The sequence below is a fragment of the Patagioenas fasciata genome, chromosome 1, assembly GCF_037038585.1.
Source record: "Patagioenas fasciata isolate bPatFas1 chromosome 1, bPatFas1.hap1, whole genome shotgun sequence".
Taxonomy (NCBI): Eukaryota; Metazoa; Chordata; class Aves; order Columbiformes; family Columbidae; genus Patagioenas; species Patagioenas fasciata.
The window spans coordinates 203,043,086-203,061,839 of NC_092520.1; the positions used below are offsets into that span (position 1 = coordinate 203,043,086).

Sequence of the window (18,754 nt, forward strand, 5' to 3'; positions counted from 1 at the left end):
AAGGTCTGTGCTGAGCTAAAGGACAAAGCTGCACTTCAGCTTCCCCCATGACGTGTCTGCATTTCAGGCCACTCCACTGTCTGATGAGCAAAAACTACCATGTGGAAGATGCAAAGAGATTTGTTTTTATAACTAACCTTTCTACTTCATCTTTTCCATTTTCTTTTATGCTCATCGGCTTTTAAGGTTCCTTCCTTTGTAGAATAGATAACTTAAATCTGTAACCTCTTTTTTAAAAAAAAAAAAAAACAAAAAAAAACCCCTTTAATCTTTATTCAGAATTCTCTTTTATGATGCTAATGGAGTATTATACAAGAACTAACATTTTCTTATGTTTATTATTGTTGCCCAAGACTTCCACATTTAATAAAAGAGAGACAATATAATTGCATCTTGCAGAAGCCTCCTCTTTTCTTCTACAATCTACGGCCTTTTTTTCAGAACTTTTAAAAGAATTTCAATAAAGTAGGAACTACTTAATGGAAATAAATTCTTATAAGCATAAAGCTTGGATATTTACCTCAACATAGTAGGCAAAAAAAAAAAAAGCTCTTAGAAACACAGGACTTCATACATATTCTGGAAAAAATGGAGGCTAATGGAAGCATGAAGCATGGTCACCACTGAATCCCTCAGATAGCCAGGCTTTTCTTCCACTTCATTTTTCCAGTTCAGAATGAGCAGCTCTGATCCAGACCAGAAATAATCTTTCATCTTAGAAGAGTCTGAAATGTAAAAATCCCTACAAAAGCCCACCAGACACATCAAGAGTTGGGAGATGCAAATTGAGGATAATGACAGAAAAGAACAGGAGTAATTAAATGCTCTCTTTTTGTGAAGATGATGAAAGGAAGGATTTTCTCCAAAATTCATCACTCTCTTCCAGAACATGGCATTCTAAAGTACAAAACCAGAATGAAAACTATTATCCGACAGCTTTAAAATCCAGATTACTAAATTGTTTCTGGCTCTAATTGCCATGTTTCTGAGTCAGTACAATTTCAACTGTGTATTTAAATAGTGGTGAGTTGGTGCCCAAATCTTGATACAAGTACAGATGCATTTGCACTGCAAAAAAAAGTGACTGATTACCTCATAGTAAGTTTTGAAGCACTGCAGGAAATTATCATTATTTCTGAAGTACACACAGATAAACTAAAGATTAAATAGTATATATTATAGCTAACCTCATTCTATGTGATTCACAGAGCTAAAAATACACAACAAATCCTGCCCCATAGCCTTCGGTAATCGATGGGAAACTCAATACATAATTTCATATATTTCTTGAATGAAACCCTGAAGAGTAGAATGACTCACTGTACATTTCGCCATCTCCTCACAGGATTTAGAAGGAAAGAAGCAAACGATGGAAATACAACACCAGCCTGAATTTATTCTCTCCTTGAGAAGGTCGCTGCACTAGGTTACCTAGAAGACAGAGACCTCGAGGTATACTTGGGAAAGAGCCCTGCTTATTGTATGGACTAGACTGCACAAAGTTTCATCATCACTTAAGCATTAGGTTTGATGTAAGCTGCATTCTCCAGCTTGTGTAAAACCTACAGCCTCAAGTCATAATTTCCTCACCCTCCTCAGTTGCTGGAGACTTGGAGTCAAACACCAACCACCTGCCTGTTGAGTAGGGTCAGCCAGGGTTTAGTAATATGGAGTCAAAAACATGGGGTGTTTCTTCTCTCCGCCAGCAGTTTTTTCAAACAAAAGCAATGACTTCTACCGCGCTTTGTACAGTACCTGATAAACATCTAGAAAACATACTCCTCGGGAGACCCAAATATTTGCCTTAATAGACTCAATCCTGACCTGAGCCAGGACATTCACATGGCTGCCCAGACCAATGTTAGAGCTGCTTAAGTACTTGTAATGATGAAAACTTAACCAACTAAGAATTTTATCTCTTTGTAAATTTAGACAGCAAAAGAATATGGATTTTAATAACCACAGATCTAGATAATAACCAAAAGTCTAGGAATCTACTTATGTCCCTTTGTGGTTCTAACCCTGAGGTCCTTCATATTGCTATGAAAATACAAACTGAAGTACGAATACGAATGATGGCTTTAGGCATGTATCACAGCTCTTGACATACAAGCAACTACCTCCTATCTCATTTTCTTCAGACACATGAAAACCTGGCACCATAAGCTACATATACTACACAAATAATGTTTTAGCTGCAACAATACTAGCTTCTTCACAGCAGTATTCTGGTAGTGTATGCCACTAAGCAAATTTGTTGTGCTAACTCAGACAACCACTGAAGAATTTGAATGCTTTTAACCTATTTTTAATCTACTCTATGTCCTGGTTTTGGCTGGGATAGAGTTAATTTTCCTCCTAATAGCTGGTATAGTGCTATTTGGATTTAGTATGAGAAGAATGTTGATAATAAACCAACACTTTGCTTCTAAGCAATCTTTATACCAAGCAAAGGACTCCAGCCAGCAGGCTGGAGATGCACAAGAAGCTGGGAGGGAACACAGCCAAGACTGCTGACCCCAACTGGCCAAAAGGATGTTCCATTCCGTACCGTACCGTACCATATCGTACCATACCATACCGTACCATACCACACCATGTCTTGCTCAGTATATAAACTAGGGAAAATTTAGCCGGAGGATTGCTGCTTGGGAACTGGCTGGGTATCAGTTGATGGGGGTGAGCAATTGCATCACGCATCACTTGTTTTATATATATATTTTTTTTACTATTATTATTATTGTCCCTTTCTGTCCTGTTAAACTGTCTTTATGTTAGTCTATGAGCTTTACCTTTTTTTTTCGGATTCTTTGTCCCATCCCACTGTGGGAGGTGCAATGTGAGCGAACAGCTGCGTGTGGTGTTCACTGCCTGCCAGGTTAAACTACAACAGTCCTTTTGGTACCAACGTGGGGCAAAAACATGGTCAGATGCCATGAAGTAGGTGGCAGTGCCTTAACTGCATGTGTGTTGTACAGGCCACTGGGGCCTCTTCCACCCTTTTCTCCTTCTTTCATACAACATGTATATGGTTAAGGCAGAAAAATACCAGCTGTTAGGAAGAAAATTAACTTTATTCCAGCTAAAAACAGGACACTCGAGCACTTCTCAAATTTCAGCAGTGTATTTGCATCTTCTTCTTTAATCAAAGATTGTATTTTTTGCCTCGAGTTCAAAAATATTTTTGATTTTTTAAATTTATATCTGAAAAATGTGATCACAAGCCATATTATTCTAAGTTGTTCTGATTAGATAACACTATGAGACGAAATTAACATACAAAAATGTAATCTTCTGCTCTACACTTCTTAAATCACACAAAGGTATTCATAACAAGAGAAAAAGAATTATTAGGTACTTGTATTGACAATATATAGATACATGGGTTTAATGAGGAATGATAAAATGTGCATTCCACAAACCTGGCATAACCAGGTATGTTCCAATTAGTGCAAGATTAATTCTTTGCCAAAAGCTGTAAAATAACTGGAGAAGCCTCAGTCTACCCATAACGCTTTAGGGTACCTGCACTCATACACATGAAATGGTTTTTCCACATTTTGCATATAAAGTGTTTGTATTTAGACATGAAAAACAGAAACAAAGTATGCAGCCAGCTTGGCCTCGTCAGCTGCAGTTGAGCAAAGCATGGGGCAACCAGGAGAAGCTGCACAATGTTGGCAGACTGAGAGGCTTTGCACCAAGTTGTGCTAACTTCTGTATATCACAACTATTAGCAAAAAATGTCAACTGTATAATAGCACTGTACAGGATGCGTTCCTGACACCCTCTTTTTGTCCCAATCACTCCCTCTGGCAGGACAAAAGGAAAGCCTTCGTATTACATGAGACTGCACCAAACAGGAGGTTTACAGAGGATTTGCAGGGATAGACTGAAAAGGCAGCAGCCCAGCTCTTCACTGCATGTGGTATTCAAAATGGTGAAGAGCTGCTGCACCATCAGTGCAAACCCAGTCAGGAAACACAGGCAGTGTTGACAACCTTCCACAAGCAAAGAGAACCTGCACAAGCTCAGAATCACTCAATATTTGATGTATTTTAGTGGAAGACAATGCAGAAAATCTCTAAAGGAAAAAGTGTTGTGGTTTTGTGTGTGTGTGTGATTGTGTGTATATTTGTTTTTTGCCAAATAACTATTTTGAATGCCATCATAGTTTACATTTTCCAACGAAATAAGGTCATTAAGTGACAGGTTATTCTCTGGATTCTAAAAGCTCTTGGAGAAGGAGCACAGTGCCATGTGCATTTGCCAATTAAATTAAATATCCTGTGAAACTAATGAATCATAGCAGGACAGAGCCCTACTGCCTGATTACTGACACACCTCTGATCAAACTTGCCAGGCAAGGCTCCACAATGGCTTCTGCAGAAAACAACAGACAAACAAACAAACAAAACAAAACCAAAATTATATTCTATTTTTTTTTCAAAAAGAGATAGGGTGTTTTCAATTTAAAACATTTTGTCGTTAGCTAAAGGCTAGAACACAGAACACAGGTAGAGACTGCACCAGTCAGCACTCTGGCCCGAATTTTATTCTTTACTACCTATAAAGTGATCCACTATTTTATTGAAAAATGTGAAAATATCTTACTGATATATCATGTGTATTACTGATTATTTTCCACTACAATAAAAAAAAAAGTTGATAAAATAATTACACATGTAATTTATTATTGTAAAATCTAATATAAAAAAAAATCTAATTTCTAATTGGAAAGCATATTTCTTTTCTAGAGCCTTTTATATATGTTCATAGCAACCTTCTAAAATTTAAAGACAAGAATTTGAAGCTGAAATTTTAAAACTGTTCTGCTTTGAAATCCAGATTGCTGCTTTCGTTTGAAATACTATCTTGAACCTCTGCTTTATTATAATTTGTATTAAACCCAAGTATATTTCTGCCATCTCCACGGTAAGAACATTTCCCTATTCAGAATCGTTGAAATAAATTTGACAGAATGATTTGAATAATCCATATTAGATTGATAGCTAGTCAAGAGATTGATGTGTTAATAACAGTAATACATTGGAAAAAGGAAAGTGCATTAGGTAGAATAAAAACGTGGAGACACAGAAGAAATATCAAGTTGTGGCAAAGTGTCACAGGACAAAAGAAAAGGACAGTGGTACCCACAGGCTAAAGGGAAATTAAAAGGAAAGGACTTGCAGAAAAGAGTTTTTCCCCATAACAGTTTCCATCAGTAAATTATAAATTAATCTCACCCGTACTGGGGAAACCAAAGCTTTATTCACTCTTCAGATGTTAAATAGCACCTCTTTAATCTTCATTCTCTATTTGTTGTCCTCAAAAGGATTTATTCCAGCCAGGACAGTTTTGACTCTAAAACACAGTGCCACTAGAGGTACTTGTCCATTGGCCCTGTCCAAACCACACAAGGTTTGAAATCCTTTTTTCCTAAGACCCAGAAAAGGTGCAGGCATAACGAAAATCCCAAAGCTTGAAAATAACTTTAAAGTAGTCTCAGTTGTATAATCTCATGAATGCAATGTAGACATGACATTTTGAAAGGAAGGGAGCAGTGGCACATCGCGTGATGTCCAGACAAACCAGTGAGGACCTGGGCTCCAGCTGGTGTGAGGAAGCTTTCAAGCTGCAGGTGCACTTCAGAGATATAGTTGTGACCAAGCTGGTTATTTAGTGAACCTGAACTTGACCAGCTGCTTAACAGTTCAAACAAATTTTTTCAATATGCACCAGATGATCTATTCACAAGGATGTCCACCCTCATTACCACTGATTTGCTTTTGTTGTGATTGTAAACAGAAGTCTCAGAAGAGAAAACCAGAAGCAGCACATCCTGCCAAAATTGATAGTGGATCTTATTGCTTAATGATGCAAATATTGATTTAATAGCTTAATTTCGGAATCCAATTCTGAGTATCGATTATTTTACACAATTCTTTTTCTTTTGTTGCTATTTTTCTGAATTTCTAATAGCTGCTGTTTATGCTCTATGTTCACTGTTCAGTTGTTCTGATGAAAATCACTAAGTTAAGTCAAGATTCTCCACTGTCTTGACAGTTTATCTTCAACACACTGAGAGAAGTCAGAGAGGGTTAAAAAAAATAAAAAGGCTTTAAAACGATACTTGAAAAAGACAACAAATTCAAAGGTCATCCAAAGACATGAAAAGTTCCAAAATGAAAGAGCTTTTTGGCAACTTCAGTCTAAGCAGTTCTGATGTTCTCAGGTGAATGGCATTGCCCATGCCTTATCATGAAACTTGTACAACCTAGCATGCCCTTCTGCTTTCATGTAAAGTACCTCAGGTTCTCTCAAGAAAAAAAACCCAACAATTCTTTACCTATTTGAATTCGGATGAAGACTAAACTCATCTTTAAAATTATTTTAATATCAAGAAAGTAATTAAAGAAGATCATATAGTAAATAAAAAATGGTTCATAAACCATAGGAATGTTTATGTTCAACAATGCTGCAACTTCAATTAATCATATTTGTAATTCTCGTAATTTCAAATATAGTTTTGTTATTTCAGGAAAAAGGTCAATAGTACATCTAAGACCTTCAGGCTGGAAAACTGTCATAGGGAGATACAGTCTTCAAGCTGCTTTGGCCGAGTCAATAGCTATGAATTTTACTTGTAAAATGAGTCAATTATGGCCTCTTCTGTTATTTGCTGTGCTTGTTCTGCAGAGACAAGGTACTTTATCAGATTTATGCTGTTGCCCCTGTAGTTTCCTGCTAGTTCTCAAGTGATCAATCAGATTAGTGCTATAAAGAAAATTCACTTAAAACTGCCACTATCCTTTATCCTTTTGGGATCATGTGAATTAGAGAACTCTTCTGCAACACTAGAAAGCTGCCTCAAAGTTTAAAGCAGAATGGGTCAATTCTTGGGGGGCAATCAGCACAAATATTGTAACAAAACTTCTCAGCTGGCATCATGCATGTGTTATATCACATATATATAATTACAGACAGATATGATTAGCAACATAAACTGCTTGCCAGATATGTTAGTCTTTAAATCACATGCCAGTTAACATTGCTTAAGGAAGATATATAATATTATCTTTTAGGAAAAATGCTTTAAAAGAAAGTCAGGTTTACAATTTCAGAACTTTTTAGTGCCTTTTTTTTTTCACTGCAAAAACTTCTAGTGACTTCAGTGGTATTATATCAACTCCCCAGCTGGCAGTGCATCAGATTACATGTTATATTGGCACTGCTGTATAAAAAAATTACTGATTTTGGATTATTTCTTTTCGAAAATGGGAGATAAAAACACAGTGTTTAAGGGAGCAGAAAAGAAGGAATGAAGGAGTGGAAAGAATGGGAGTAGGGGGCAGAGCTGGCAGTCTCAGTTTCTTACAGATGTGATCTGGGTGCAAGGACCTCAGAGAAGCACAAGCTGTTGTGACTGTACAGTCAATCAAATCACCCTAATGTCTTCACACAATCTTTTATGGGACATTCAAGCTGTAATGTCATCCTTATTTTGTTACACCTCACTTCATACTACAGTTATACCACATCACATACTTCCCATCTCCCCTTCGTCTTGAATAGCATTTAATTTTTTTGAATACTTGCTATTTTAAGCTATTTAAAACAGATGTATTAGTCGCTGAATAGCTGAGAATTGATTTCTTCAATATGTACAGCTGTGAAATTTCTGAGAAAAGCTGACAGAAATTGTGTGTTCTCTCTCATCACTAACAACCAGAACAGTATTTTCTATCATCAGCCTTGCTATTAGCACACAAAGTTTCGGCATCTCTTTACCCTAGATCTCAATTAAGATAAAATCATAATTCACTTTGATAAATAAATACGTCAGAATTGGGTTTTGCTTGATTGTCTTTTCTCTACAGAGAGGCAGCACGGTGCCAACTGTAACCTTGAGCACCCTGCTCTGAAACAGACAATCTATAAAATCACATGGAAAAGTCAATGCAAAGGTGCATAAGCCAATCTCTTTTAACCAGACATTCCCAAGGTCTTCAGAGAAACAGGTCAGTGCACCATCTGCATTTCTAGGATGTCATTAGGAACACCACATGTAGCAGTGGAAAATAAAGCAAGGACCGTGGGCACCAGTTTAACCACTACTCCACCTCTTGCAGGTCAGCTCAGGCACTGTTTGTGCTATGGGCTTATTTGTCAGCTGTTCTTTGCCTCTTCTATTTAGGCTGTCAGTTGTTTGAAGCAGCGACCTCATCTTCTGATACATGTGGCTGTGCTGCATACAGCACAGTGGGGCCTTCATCTCAGGTAATTACCTGATTTGGTTTAATTTTGTGTGAGATATAAAAAAGGCTGAATACACTTGCCAATGGTTCTGCTTTAAATACACCTTGGAGGTGTGCTCCCTTAGATACACAAAAACAAGAACCTTTCCCTAGAGCTCTGCGTTGCTCTATTCTGAGCCATAAAAGCAAAGTCTAAGTAATAACTCACACTTGTCTGAAAGAATAAAGTAGTCATTAAAGTTAGGTACTGTTATTTCCAGTGATGCAGACATTTCTTGGTGGCACAGTGTGCTAAGCACAGGTTATTTTATCCTAAGAATAGTTCCAAATGACATCAAACTGGCAGATCTTTTAACTGACAATATCTGAACTTTCTAATTTGTTTCTTTTAAGAACAAAGCTGTGCACTGAATTTCCACCTTTGAAATACACTTTTGACGCAAACAATAGAAAAATACATGAAACCACTGGCAAGTCTGTTGCGTACATGCCCCTTTGAATGCTCTTGGATATATACTTTTTAGAAGAGAAAAATGTATTTTACAAATTAATTTTGAAAGGCCTCATTTTTGCCAAAATATAGATTAGTCAAGTATATCTTGCATCCTTATTCATAGCAGCAGAACTCCACACACAGAGCTTCTAAGTGGGATGTACCCTCAGCCACTTGACCTCTCTTGCCCACTTGACTTCTGCCACCCTTTTCTCACCTTGGAATTCAGAAATGTCAGATGAAAAACTGGATATGTAATTGGGATTTCCTTCAGTATTTATTCAATTTGTCACTTCTTTGTTACAGTGATTAATATAAAAGGTATCAGAATTAGTACAAACTACTGTTTTTCGATAATACCTATTACCTCCAACGCCAGGGAGGAGGTAAAGGAGAGGAAAACCCCATCATAACTCAGTATATACACACCCTTACTTCTTCTCATTGGTACCGGTGAAGAAGACTACGAATGACTATGGTCTCCTAATGTAATACACCTTTCTGCCAGAGGGAGAAACCCTGACTGTTTTGGAGACGGAGATTTCCCCAGGTCTGAAAGCGTGACTTCCCCTGAGGCTGTGTCCTCACCACCCTGAAGCAAGTCCAGGAAAGAAAAGAAAAAAAGAAAAAAAAAAAAATTTAAAGCCAAAACAAAACCAATCAAACAAACCCAAAACTAAAAACAACCAAAAAACCAACACTGCATACACTGCATACTTTGTAATATGTAAGAATTTAGCAGACAGCAATGAAGCACGTGGGTTAAATATTTTTATACATAGACCAGATTATACCAGAGCGGAACAAAACTATGTTTGAAAATTAAGTTCTTATTTAAAGTCACTCAAAATGGCCCAAGAATCTAACTATTCACAGAGATGGATAAAAATAAGAAATTTCAGCAAAAGATGTTATTAAACACTCATAGGTTTTGTATTTGCAGTTCAGTGTGTTACCTACATTCACCTAACACAGAGCAATCATAACATCAATAGGAAAATTAAGAAAAAGAAGGAACTATTATCACTATATCGAATGCAAGGAACTACAGCACACAATGACTGTATTTCTTACGTGTGGTCACTCACATATTGCACGTGGCTGAGTCACAAGCTGAAACTTTTTCGCCTATGTTGCTGAAAAATGTCTTAAATAAACCATCCTGCCTCCAAGACTTCTGAGTTAATTGTAGCACTGCATTATCCAGTGCAATAAGCCTGAGCCACACACCCAGTCCTTTCCATTCTTTCATCACTGTTTTTCTAAATGCAAACACTAGGTAGGAAACTTCCTCACCTCATCGACTTTCTTTTTTTCCCCTCTCTTTTTTTTTTTTTTTAATTACTTCACATTATCACTTCTGACACATGACCAGTGTAAATCAGTGCAGCAGAGTAATTCGCCTGAGCTACTGTGGATGTGAGATTATGTCCTGGAGGATATCAGTGGGAATCTCTTCAAATTCATAAAAGTTTTTTCACTTTTGTGAATGAGCTTGTCATTGTTTTACTTTTTCCAGTGCTGTTTAACCAGAATGTCTTCCACCATCATTTCACATTCCCTGTCTGGGAAGGAAGCATACAGACTATATTTTCAACCACAGCTCCACTGTTTTGCCAGCTCTGAACGAAACAGAATTTGCAGTTTCTTGGAAGGACATATCAAAGGAGACAGGTCTGACCATGACTGTCACTACCAAAACTACTTTCCTGTCAGGTACTCTCCCCAAGGTTTTATTCTTCTGATGACACAAAATTAGAGCTCTCTCTTCTTGCATTAGTGAGGACTAGAAAGCTGCTTGCCCACATGGCAACTGCAGTTTGCTGACAGCACTACCAAGCAGAAGGTGTAACACAACTAATCTATTGTTTGCCCAAAGCATTCCCAGTCCTAGATGTACTTCTGGCCTTTATCCAGATCCCTGCACTTGGACAGGGAGTGTCAGATACTGCTCACCTGTTTTTAACAACTACCACTTCTTGCCATGGCTATTTTTCTGTGTTATAGGACAACCTCAATGGTCAGTGCTTCTAAATAACTTCAGGAATAAGTTTGGGGTATGAAAACTGTTCTAAAAACCCACAAAACAGTAAAAGGGGGAAAAAAATACATGAGACAACATATTTCAGCATATTTCTCACCTGTATTACTTTTGGTTTCCCAACAACAGAAGTTCAGTCCTCCTGTTTGCATTAAAACAAGACCTGTGCCCTGACAGAAGACCACTGCTCAGTCTTCCTTCTAAAGAGCGTGTATTTTCCTTTATGTTATTTGCAATACTATATCTTTTAAAAAGTTTTCATTTCTTGACCTTGTTGGTTGAAAGCTTTATTGCTTTTCTAACTCAGCTTCAAATTAACAGAATTTTTTTCATTTTCTTGTTTATGTATCGGCTTCATTACTTCTGTCACACAGCTCTGGGGACAGAGCTAGTTAAGGGCTGCATCTCAACTGCTGCAAATACAATTGCATGTTCTGCCCTGGGATATATGCGTGTAATTCCTGTTGACAATGCAGTGAAAATCAATTTCACATGGCACTAAGAATTGCAACCACTTCTGGAAGGCAGCATTTGACTTTTAGGGTTACACGGTCATTTTTAATTTGGTAGAAAGTGGCACTGCTTTATTAAAAATAAAGAAATGCAAGGATCATAAACCCAGCAAATTCATCCCACCCACAGGGGCCACAGTTTTCAAGGGCAGAACAGATCAATGCCATGCATTTCTGGCCCACCCGTCCTTTGGTGCATACAGGGTAAAGTATAATGTACAATTCAAATTCTTATCGCATAAATACTGGTTTACCTGTTCTAAGTGCATTTGGCTTATCCTGATTTAAAACAGGCATGGGTTTAGTTCTCTGCTTCCTAATTTCACAAAGAATACTCGCTCATCTCACATAAGTAAAAGATGTTTTAATCTGACGTGCAAGGTTGAGAAACCATGGCACTGCCAGCGCTGTCAGTCCATACAACAAGCAAAGAACACTAAAAACTTAAGGTCAAGGACTCTATCGTAAACGTCCTGCCAGTTTCACTGGCAATTATACCTCTATAACCGAGGAAAGATTGCAGGTGCATTTTTAAAGAGAAGAGGTTGACACCTATATTTCAACTTTTGTTTTTTTCCTTATGTTATAACCTTGTCTTTGGAAATACAGGGTACATGGCCTGCAGTTGGCTTTCGCTGTCTATTTTTCTGCACAGGAATTTGACTAAATTGAGTGCTGCTTTTGCTGTGTTGGCATCTGTTGCAAAATTCGCAATAAGTACATGGTTAGTCTGTATTCATTAAATGAACTTGAGGGCAATGGCATAGGCAGTTAAATATTACTTTTGCATACTAAAGAAATCTCCCTACCAGTTGTAAATTACACTGCCCAAAGTAGGAAATTTTGAATACCAGTACCCTTGACAAGTTTTCACGATTCAAAAATTTCTTAAGTTACTTGATTAAAAAAACCCAAACAGTCAATAACATTGTCCTTCCTAAACATGAATGCTGGAGACAGAATAAAATTGCATTAAAAAATATTTACCTCAGTTAAGATTGAGGGGAAATCTCTGTTACAATCTATGTGATCGTGTCTTTTTCTTTTACCTGATTATGGAAACTTCTTTAGCTAACCGCATATCACTCTGCCTGCATTTGCTAATTTCTTTGTTTTAAAATAGCCACATTTCAGGAAGGCTACTTGCATAGGGTTTTCAAGAAAATTTCAAAGAAAATGTGCCATGCAGGCACTACTTTTTTTTCTATCACCACTATTGGAAAAGAGTCTTCTGGTCCATCCAGGAACATGCCCACTTACCTAGCAATTCAGCAGCCATCGTCTGCAGCACTATACTATTTTTGAAAATCTGATTCTTACTTAGCAAAAGATGCCCAATATGTAATACAAAACCAACCCAAGAATCTAACCACAGAAATGGATAAGTCACAGCAAAAATGAATAGCAATGCTAAGTGTATCTAGGTTCCAAACTGTAGTCTTTGCGGTTGTAGTGCTACCTTTTGAACGATAGATTTGCTTCTGTGAGTACTGTATTTCACTTGACAAATGAGAACACTTTATTATTGCCTTAATTAAAACCAAAACAAACCCCAAAACTACTCATCATGCCCATATTACCGACAGAATCTGTTACACGTGTGCAGTAGTTGCAATACTGTTTGGTTTTCCTTCTTGTTAATCTGGATCTGTGACATAAATACGCATGTGCTGGGGCTATAGTAAGTGAACTCTTAAGTGAACGACCCTCCCAGACATCCTAAAAAGTGGGATTTAATCTCAAAATATATTTGTACTTGCATCTGCACTTCAGCTGCAATGTTTCTCAGCACCTTCAGACAAACCTAATTAATCATAAATCTCACATAGATGTAAAGGTTTTGATTGTCTGCATACAGGTAATAATTTTTAATCTTTTTTCTCCAACTTCATTTCTAACTAGGGACAAATTGAACTCCTGAAATTAGGACTTAATATTTATCTTCAGCTTCCAAAAGAGAAGATAAATGCTTGAGTATCTTCTTTTTGGTGGAGCTTTTCAAAGTTCCATTCTTTAATGTAATGAAAGAAAAAAACATACAGCAGATTCACAACAACACAGGCTTCAAAGAGCATCCACTCATTACCACAGAAATAGCACAGTCACTCAGTGCACCTTCCTCTGAGTATAATTCCAGTGTCAAGCCTGTAAGTTCAAAGGTGTACTTTTTTTGCAAAAAAAAAAGACCTACTTTTTGTCTACTAAGCTATTATTTTGTGAGGGAAGAATAATGGAACTTCAGTCCAATTTAAATGACACATTGTCTGTCAGCCAAGTAGATTCGTTCTGAACGGCGTGCCCCTGATGGCTGGACATGGCTTACAAACTCAGCTTAATTTCATGTCTACTGCAGAAATAGGTGAATAATGTCAATAGCTACAAAAATGATTTTAGAAGTTTCAGAATATTTTAGATATAGATACCATTGACTTACGGAGCAACAAAAGACAAAGTATGCAAGACAATACAAACTTTCATTGCCATGCCTGCTGCACCTAAACAACATTTCCTAGTTTACTTTTTTTGTTGCTGCCCTATTGTATTCTAAATCCCATGGTATTATTATGTAAAGTATAATACTGTGAAATACGAGGCAGATCAAGCTCTCTCTGTTAAACATCAATTTAGCCAGCCCAGAAAAATGCTTTTTTTGTTCGTATTTGTGCTTTCTAAAACTGCAGAAGAAAAAGATTATTATTCTGGAGCCAGAGTTGATGAGAACTGCAACTTCGGAAACACCATGCATGTTCAGAAATTAATTCAGCATCAGACAGTTTAGTTCCTCAACAATAACTTAGAAGACACGAACCAAGCCACTAATGTATTTACAGAAAGACTGTTTCATCCACAGTCCACCTCTTCACACCTTGCAAATTGCCTCAGCAGTATTAATTCAGACAGCGTGTTGCCAGTAAGAAAACAGATTTGTTCATCTCCATCCTACTCACATGGCACTGTGCGGAGGTAGAGATTGTCTCTTATGATCTGCTGGAGCTCGTGGTCTACTGAACCTTTCTGGAACCGTAAATTGAGGTAGTGACGAAGGTCCTTATCAACAATGCCGCCTGTCAAGGAAAAGACAAATGAAAGCGTGATTTAAAAATATATTGCTTTGACGGAAGCAATGAATCACTTGTAAAGTCTCAGTGGCTCATTTTACTTCATTTTTCTCTCACAACAGATGACAGAAGCACAAGGAGATTTCTGGTTAAGGCACGCAGCTGCTATAATATTACTTAGTATTGATAACTGTAAAGACTAAAACCAGCTAATGACAACTAACTGCCTAAATCTGTACAGTTCAGGAAATACATACAGGATTACAGACAGAGGCGTCTTTTTTTTTCTGCACAAAACTGCAACATCTTGCTGGTGTATCAGTACCCACATGTGTAACTAAATAATACATTATTGGGTATTATGTTACCTGTGATCTTGTACCAATTTTCCACCTGCTTATTAAACCAAGGAATCATAGTTCAAAATGTCTCTGTAATGTTTCGTGTTTTCAGTCCAAGTATGATCAGAATAAAAGGCAGCAATACTTAATGATAATATAAATACAATATAGGTTTTCATGTTATTTATTTCTAACAGCACTCATCTGGAAAAGACATTATATGAAACAAGGGTATGTATTTTATTTCCACCACTGATAAGAGTCATTAGTAATACAACAGTTGAGCATAAGATTGCAATGTGGAATACAAATGAATTAGAAAAACCTGTATTTGCCACTTTTTATATAATTTTAGGACAAAACAACTTAAAGTACTGTTTAGTCACTGACTGGTGTATCATGTTCCACTATTAAAGGCATACCTATAAATCTAATCCGACATGATTAATCAGCATTTCCCGATAGAGTTCTTCTCTATTTCTTTTAACCTGGGGTATGGATCACATTTATAATTATGGAAAAAAAGGTCTATAAATAACTGCATTTCTTCCTTCTCTGAAATTATGACATAAGAAAAATATAGAAAATCATTACTACACTGAGTTCTGACATATGTTCCTGAGATGAAAAATTGCAGATAGATCCCTAACTTGTTGCTTCCTACACTCAACCTTAAAACATTTTTTCAAATGGCATTTGCTATTGAACCCTCTGCCAAAAGTCCTATTGACTTGGACTATATAAAGATTTTCCCGTAAAAAGGAACAAGTAACATTCCTACCTCATTATTTGAAAGGCACTGCAGAGCACAAATGGCTATAAATTACAATATAGTTCCTCTTACAGCTATTCCTATTTATCTGCTAATTACAAATACATAATCTTATTATTGCTGCTCTTTGTCAATAGCTTCAAAACCTTTTGTTCCAGGTTTATAAAAAGCTTATAAATATTTTCTGCCATCTTTAGCAAAAGGCAAAAATCCAGCAGACTCTCATAATCAGAAGGAAAAAAACAAAAAGCCCCAACTTATAACAGACACAAAGAAATACCTGTGTGCCCAGTTCCCGGAGGCTGAGAACTTCCATCCAGATTGCTGTTATTCCAGGATCTCAGCTGAGCCACTTAGTCTATGACTTGGGTACCACTAACCCTGTTTCTAGTGATGGGCTCAATCTGCAGACCAGACCGTCCTTAATCCTGCTAATTTCTGATGAGATTTCGGCAGAGGCGAGGGCTAGAGAGGGCTGCAGAGAGCCACTCTGCTCCTGATCGGAATCAGCTGTCCTTTCTGATCGGCTGCAGAGAGTAAAGGTCCTGCAGCTCTTGCTCTTCTCGCTCTAATATACAGAACATGCCCAGTGATGCAGATGCTTTCTGGCAGTCTGAGGAAATGCCAGCTCGAGAACAACAGCTGTAGCCTGCCCACTGACATAAACCTGAATCATTCAACTTCTGACATAAGTAAGTTTAGGAACCTACACAGATTTCTGACCCCCAAGGAGCATTTTTTATTTACAACCTTTTGCTTCAAACACAGCCATTTACTTCACCATGTGTTAACGAATGCACTAAAACCTCCCAAGCACTTCATAAAAAGAGTCACCTGATATTTTTGGCAAATTGCATATTCCAGACTGGAGTATAAAAAAGTACATTCGCATGAGGAGATACGTGCAGCTTTGTATTTGTTAGATAGAGATTCAAAATCCAAAGTTTGTAAAAGAAATAAAACCTGTACATGGTGCAGAGGAAAAAACATGTCAGCCTTCAAGTACAAGGGAAAAATATGATTTTTTCTTAATATATGAGTATATATTGTAAGATTAGCAAAGTCTATTTTAAAGAACAATCAGATGAACTAAAGACAGCACATGTACAACTGACAAATTTCCCTCTTCGAAAGTCATTCTGTTTTCTGACCTGACATTTTTCAGTTCTTTGGGCATAAGCTATATTTTTTTTTTAATCCAGTATAACAATGAATTTTACACCCTGTAAAGTGTAAGAAATACAATAGTTCAGGAGTCTGGAAGGGCAGATGCAATATTTTCAATTCATCCTTCCAATTGTCATTCTTCTGCTTTTCTCCCCTAAAAAGCTTTTGTCATTTTACCTGATGTTTGTCAAAAGCATACTTGACACCAGATGTGCTTTCCAGGTATTTATAGTGTCTGGGCTTTTGAGCAGCCTGAGCCTTTTAAAGTGCAAGCAGAACAAAATCTTGAGTGTGCTAGTATGGGGCCATAAGACTTTCTCCAATAAACTGTAGTGATTTGAAGGTATGTAAACCAGTTTTGATATAGCAGCAGTGAATTATATCTTGAGTTACAGACTATATAAATCAAGAATAACATGAGTAATAATAATAGGACTATGTCTTCCAAGAGGCTGAAATAAGAGATAGAAATTAGTAACATTTGTTTTACTTTGGAGGGAAAAAAGAAACTTAGTGTCATTGTCAGTAAGTTCACAGAAAGAGAAGCAATCAGAGATTGTTTTTACAGGCAGTGACAACACTCCACTATTTAGTGGTCCCATCCAACCCGGTTAGACAAGTATCCAGTACCCACGACTGACTTGGTTTCTATAAAATACAACTTCCCATTATTTTCTCTTTTTGCAGTACAGTGAAAGCCACAGAGATGTTGAAACATTCCTGACATGAATCTAATCCCCTAGTTCTCTATCATTCCCAGCCAGCCCGCAGTGCAGGACCTTGGGATGATGTTCAGGGGCCGCCTGGTACCACCAACCCCACTGAGGCCACATGTGGCTCCTGAGGAGGAGCTTGGAGAGAAGGAGCTCACAGAGGCCACGTCCCGCTCACCATGCATGTGAAAGGAAGAACTGGTGTGTGTCAGGGGGATTACACAGCATGAGCTTTACAAACCCAACCCAGAGACCATCATTAAAACAGTTCTTTGGCCGCTGCCGCAGGAGGAGGCCAACAGCTGCGCGATGGAGCGTGCACTGGCTTGCGGCCATGCAGGGCTTCTTTTTTTATTCCTTTTTCCTGGCTTTAGGCCTATACTCTGTTTCAGTTTCATTTCACTCCAATGAATCCCATTGCTTCGCTAGTTGGGAAATATAGGATGTGTATTAAACACTTCCAGTAATGATCTCTTGCATAATGTATGTCTGGTTTAGGTACAGCTACCAATCATGATGGGAAACTCATAACCGTGACTAAATTTGATTCCAGAGATTATAAAATTAGATACACTTGGTTGAACTAAAAAATGCTCTGTTTGCATGTTTTACTTATGAATCTAATGAGGAAAATCCATCTTTTTTCAGTGTTTTAATATATTTCTTTCGGGTTTCCTTCCCTTCTTAAAATCTAGTAGCAAAGTCCAATCAGCAAAGAAATACAGTAAGAATACATATCCAAAGGGGTACTGAATACTTTGTAGCTCATTAAAAGATTCAAAACTGAAAAAGATAACTGCTATTTCTGAAAATATGACAGGAATAAAGGTTTACAATTTTCTCTATACCCTCAATATTGTAACTTTTGTTTAAATCTTCCCATTTGGTATTACATTGATGCTGCAGCTGGAGTCTACTCCTGTATTTTTCAGTGAAGGACTTGTAAACACGATCATCCCTCTTCTTTTCCCATGATGTCAGCTCTAAATAATTTATTTCTTACTCTTAAAGTATTTTTTATGGTTAAAAATTCTCAACAAATTTTTGAGTATTCACCTGTTAGTATTTTCTCAACTTGCATCATAACCTTTCAGTGAATTGACTTCCCAAAACCTGGTTCAGTTAAGTATTTGTTTTACAAGAGTACAATCAATTGCATCACAGTCAATAAAAAATGCCTTAGATATTTTATTTGCTGTGATTAATATTTAAAAGATTTCATGTTCTCTGGGTTCTATAAGTACTCTTGGTTAGAAATACCTATAAGCAAGCAAGATCCTTACATCTAGATTTGCATTTGTACATGACCTGTGTCTGAGGAAAATAAAGAAAATATCTCAGGATCTGTATCCTCTTAAAGCAGAAAAGCTCATAAACTTTTAGTACAAACTACCTCCC

General features: G+C 37.2%; 1 protein-coding gene and 1 non-coding gene across 21 annotated transcripts in view; both read right to left on the reverse strand.

Annotated features, from left to right (window-relative positions):
* Window positions 1–18,754, reverse strand: part of MAGI2 (membrane associated guanylate kinase, WW and PDZ domain containing 2) — a 745,411-nt gene that overhangs the window by 504,056 nt on the left and 222,601 nt on the right. For 19 of the 20 annotated variants that reach the window (XM_071803473.1, XM_071803465.1, XM_071803462.1 and 16 more), the window contains exon 2: window positions 14,253–14,369. In XM_071803473.1, coding sequence (XP_071659574.1) covers window positions 14,253–14,369 — 117 coding nt within the window. Of the gene's footprint in view, window positions 1–9,180; window positions 9,341–14,252; window positions 14,370–18,754 lie in introns of those variants that run through there. The other variant, XM_071803469.1, reaches the window with a different exon arrangement.
* On the reverse strand, window positions 2,915–3,024 carry LOC136097422 (U6atac minor spliceosomal RNA). Its single transcript, XR_010650811.1, has one exon. It is a non-coding gene; the product is annotated as a U6atac minor spliceosomal RNA (small nuclear RNA).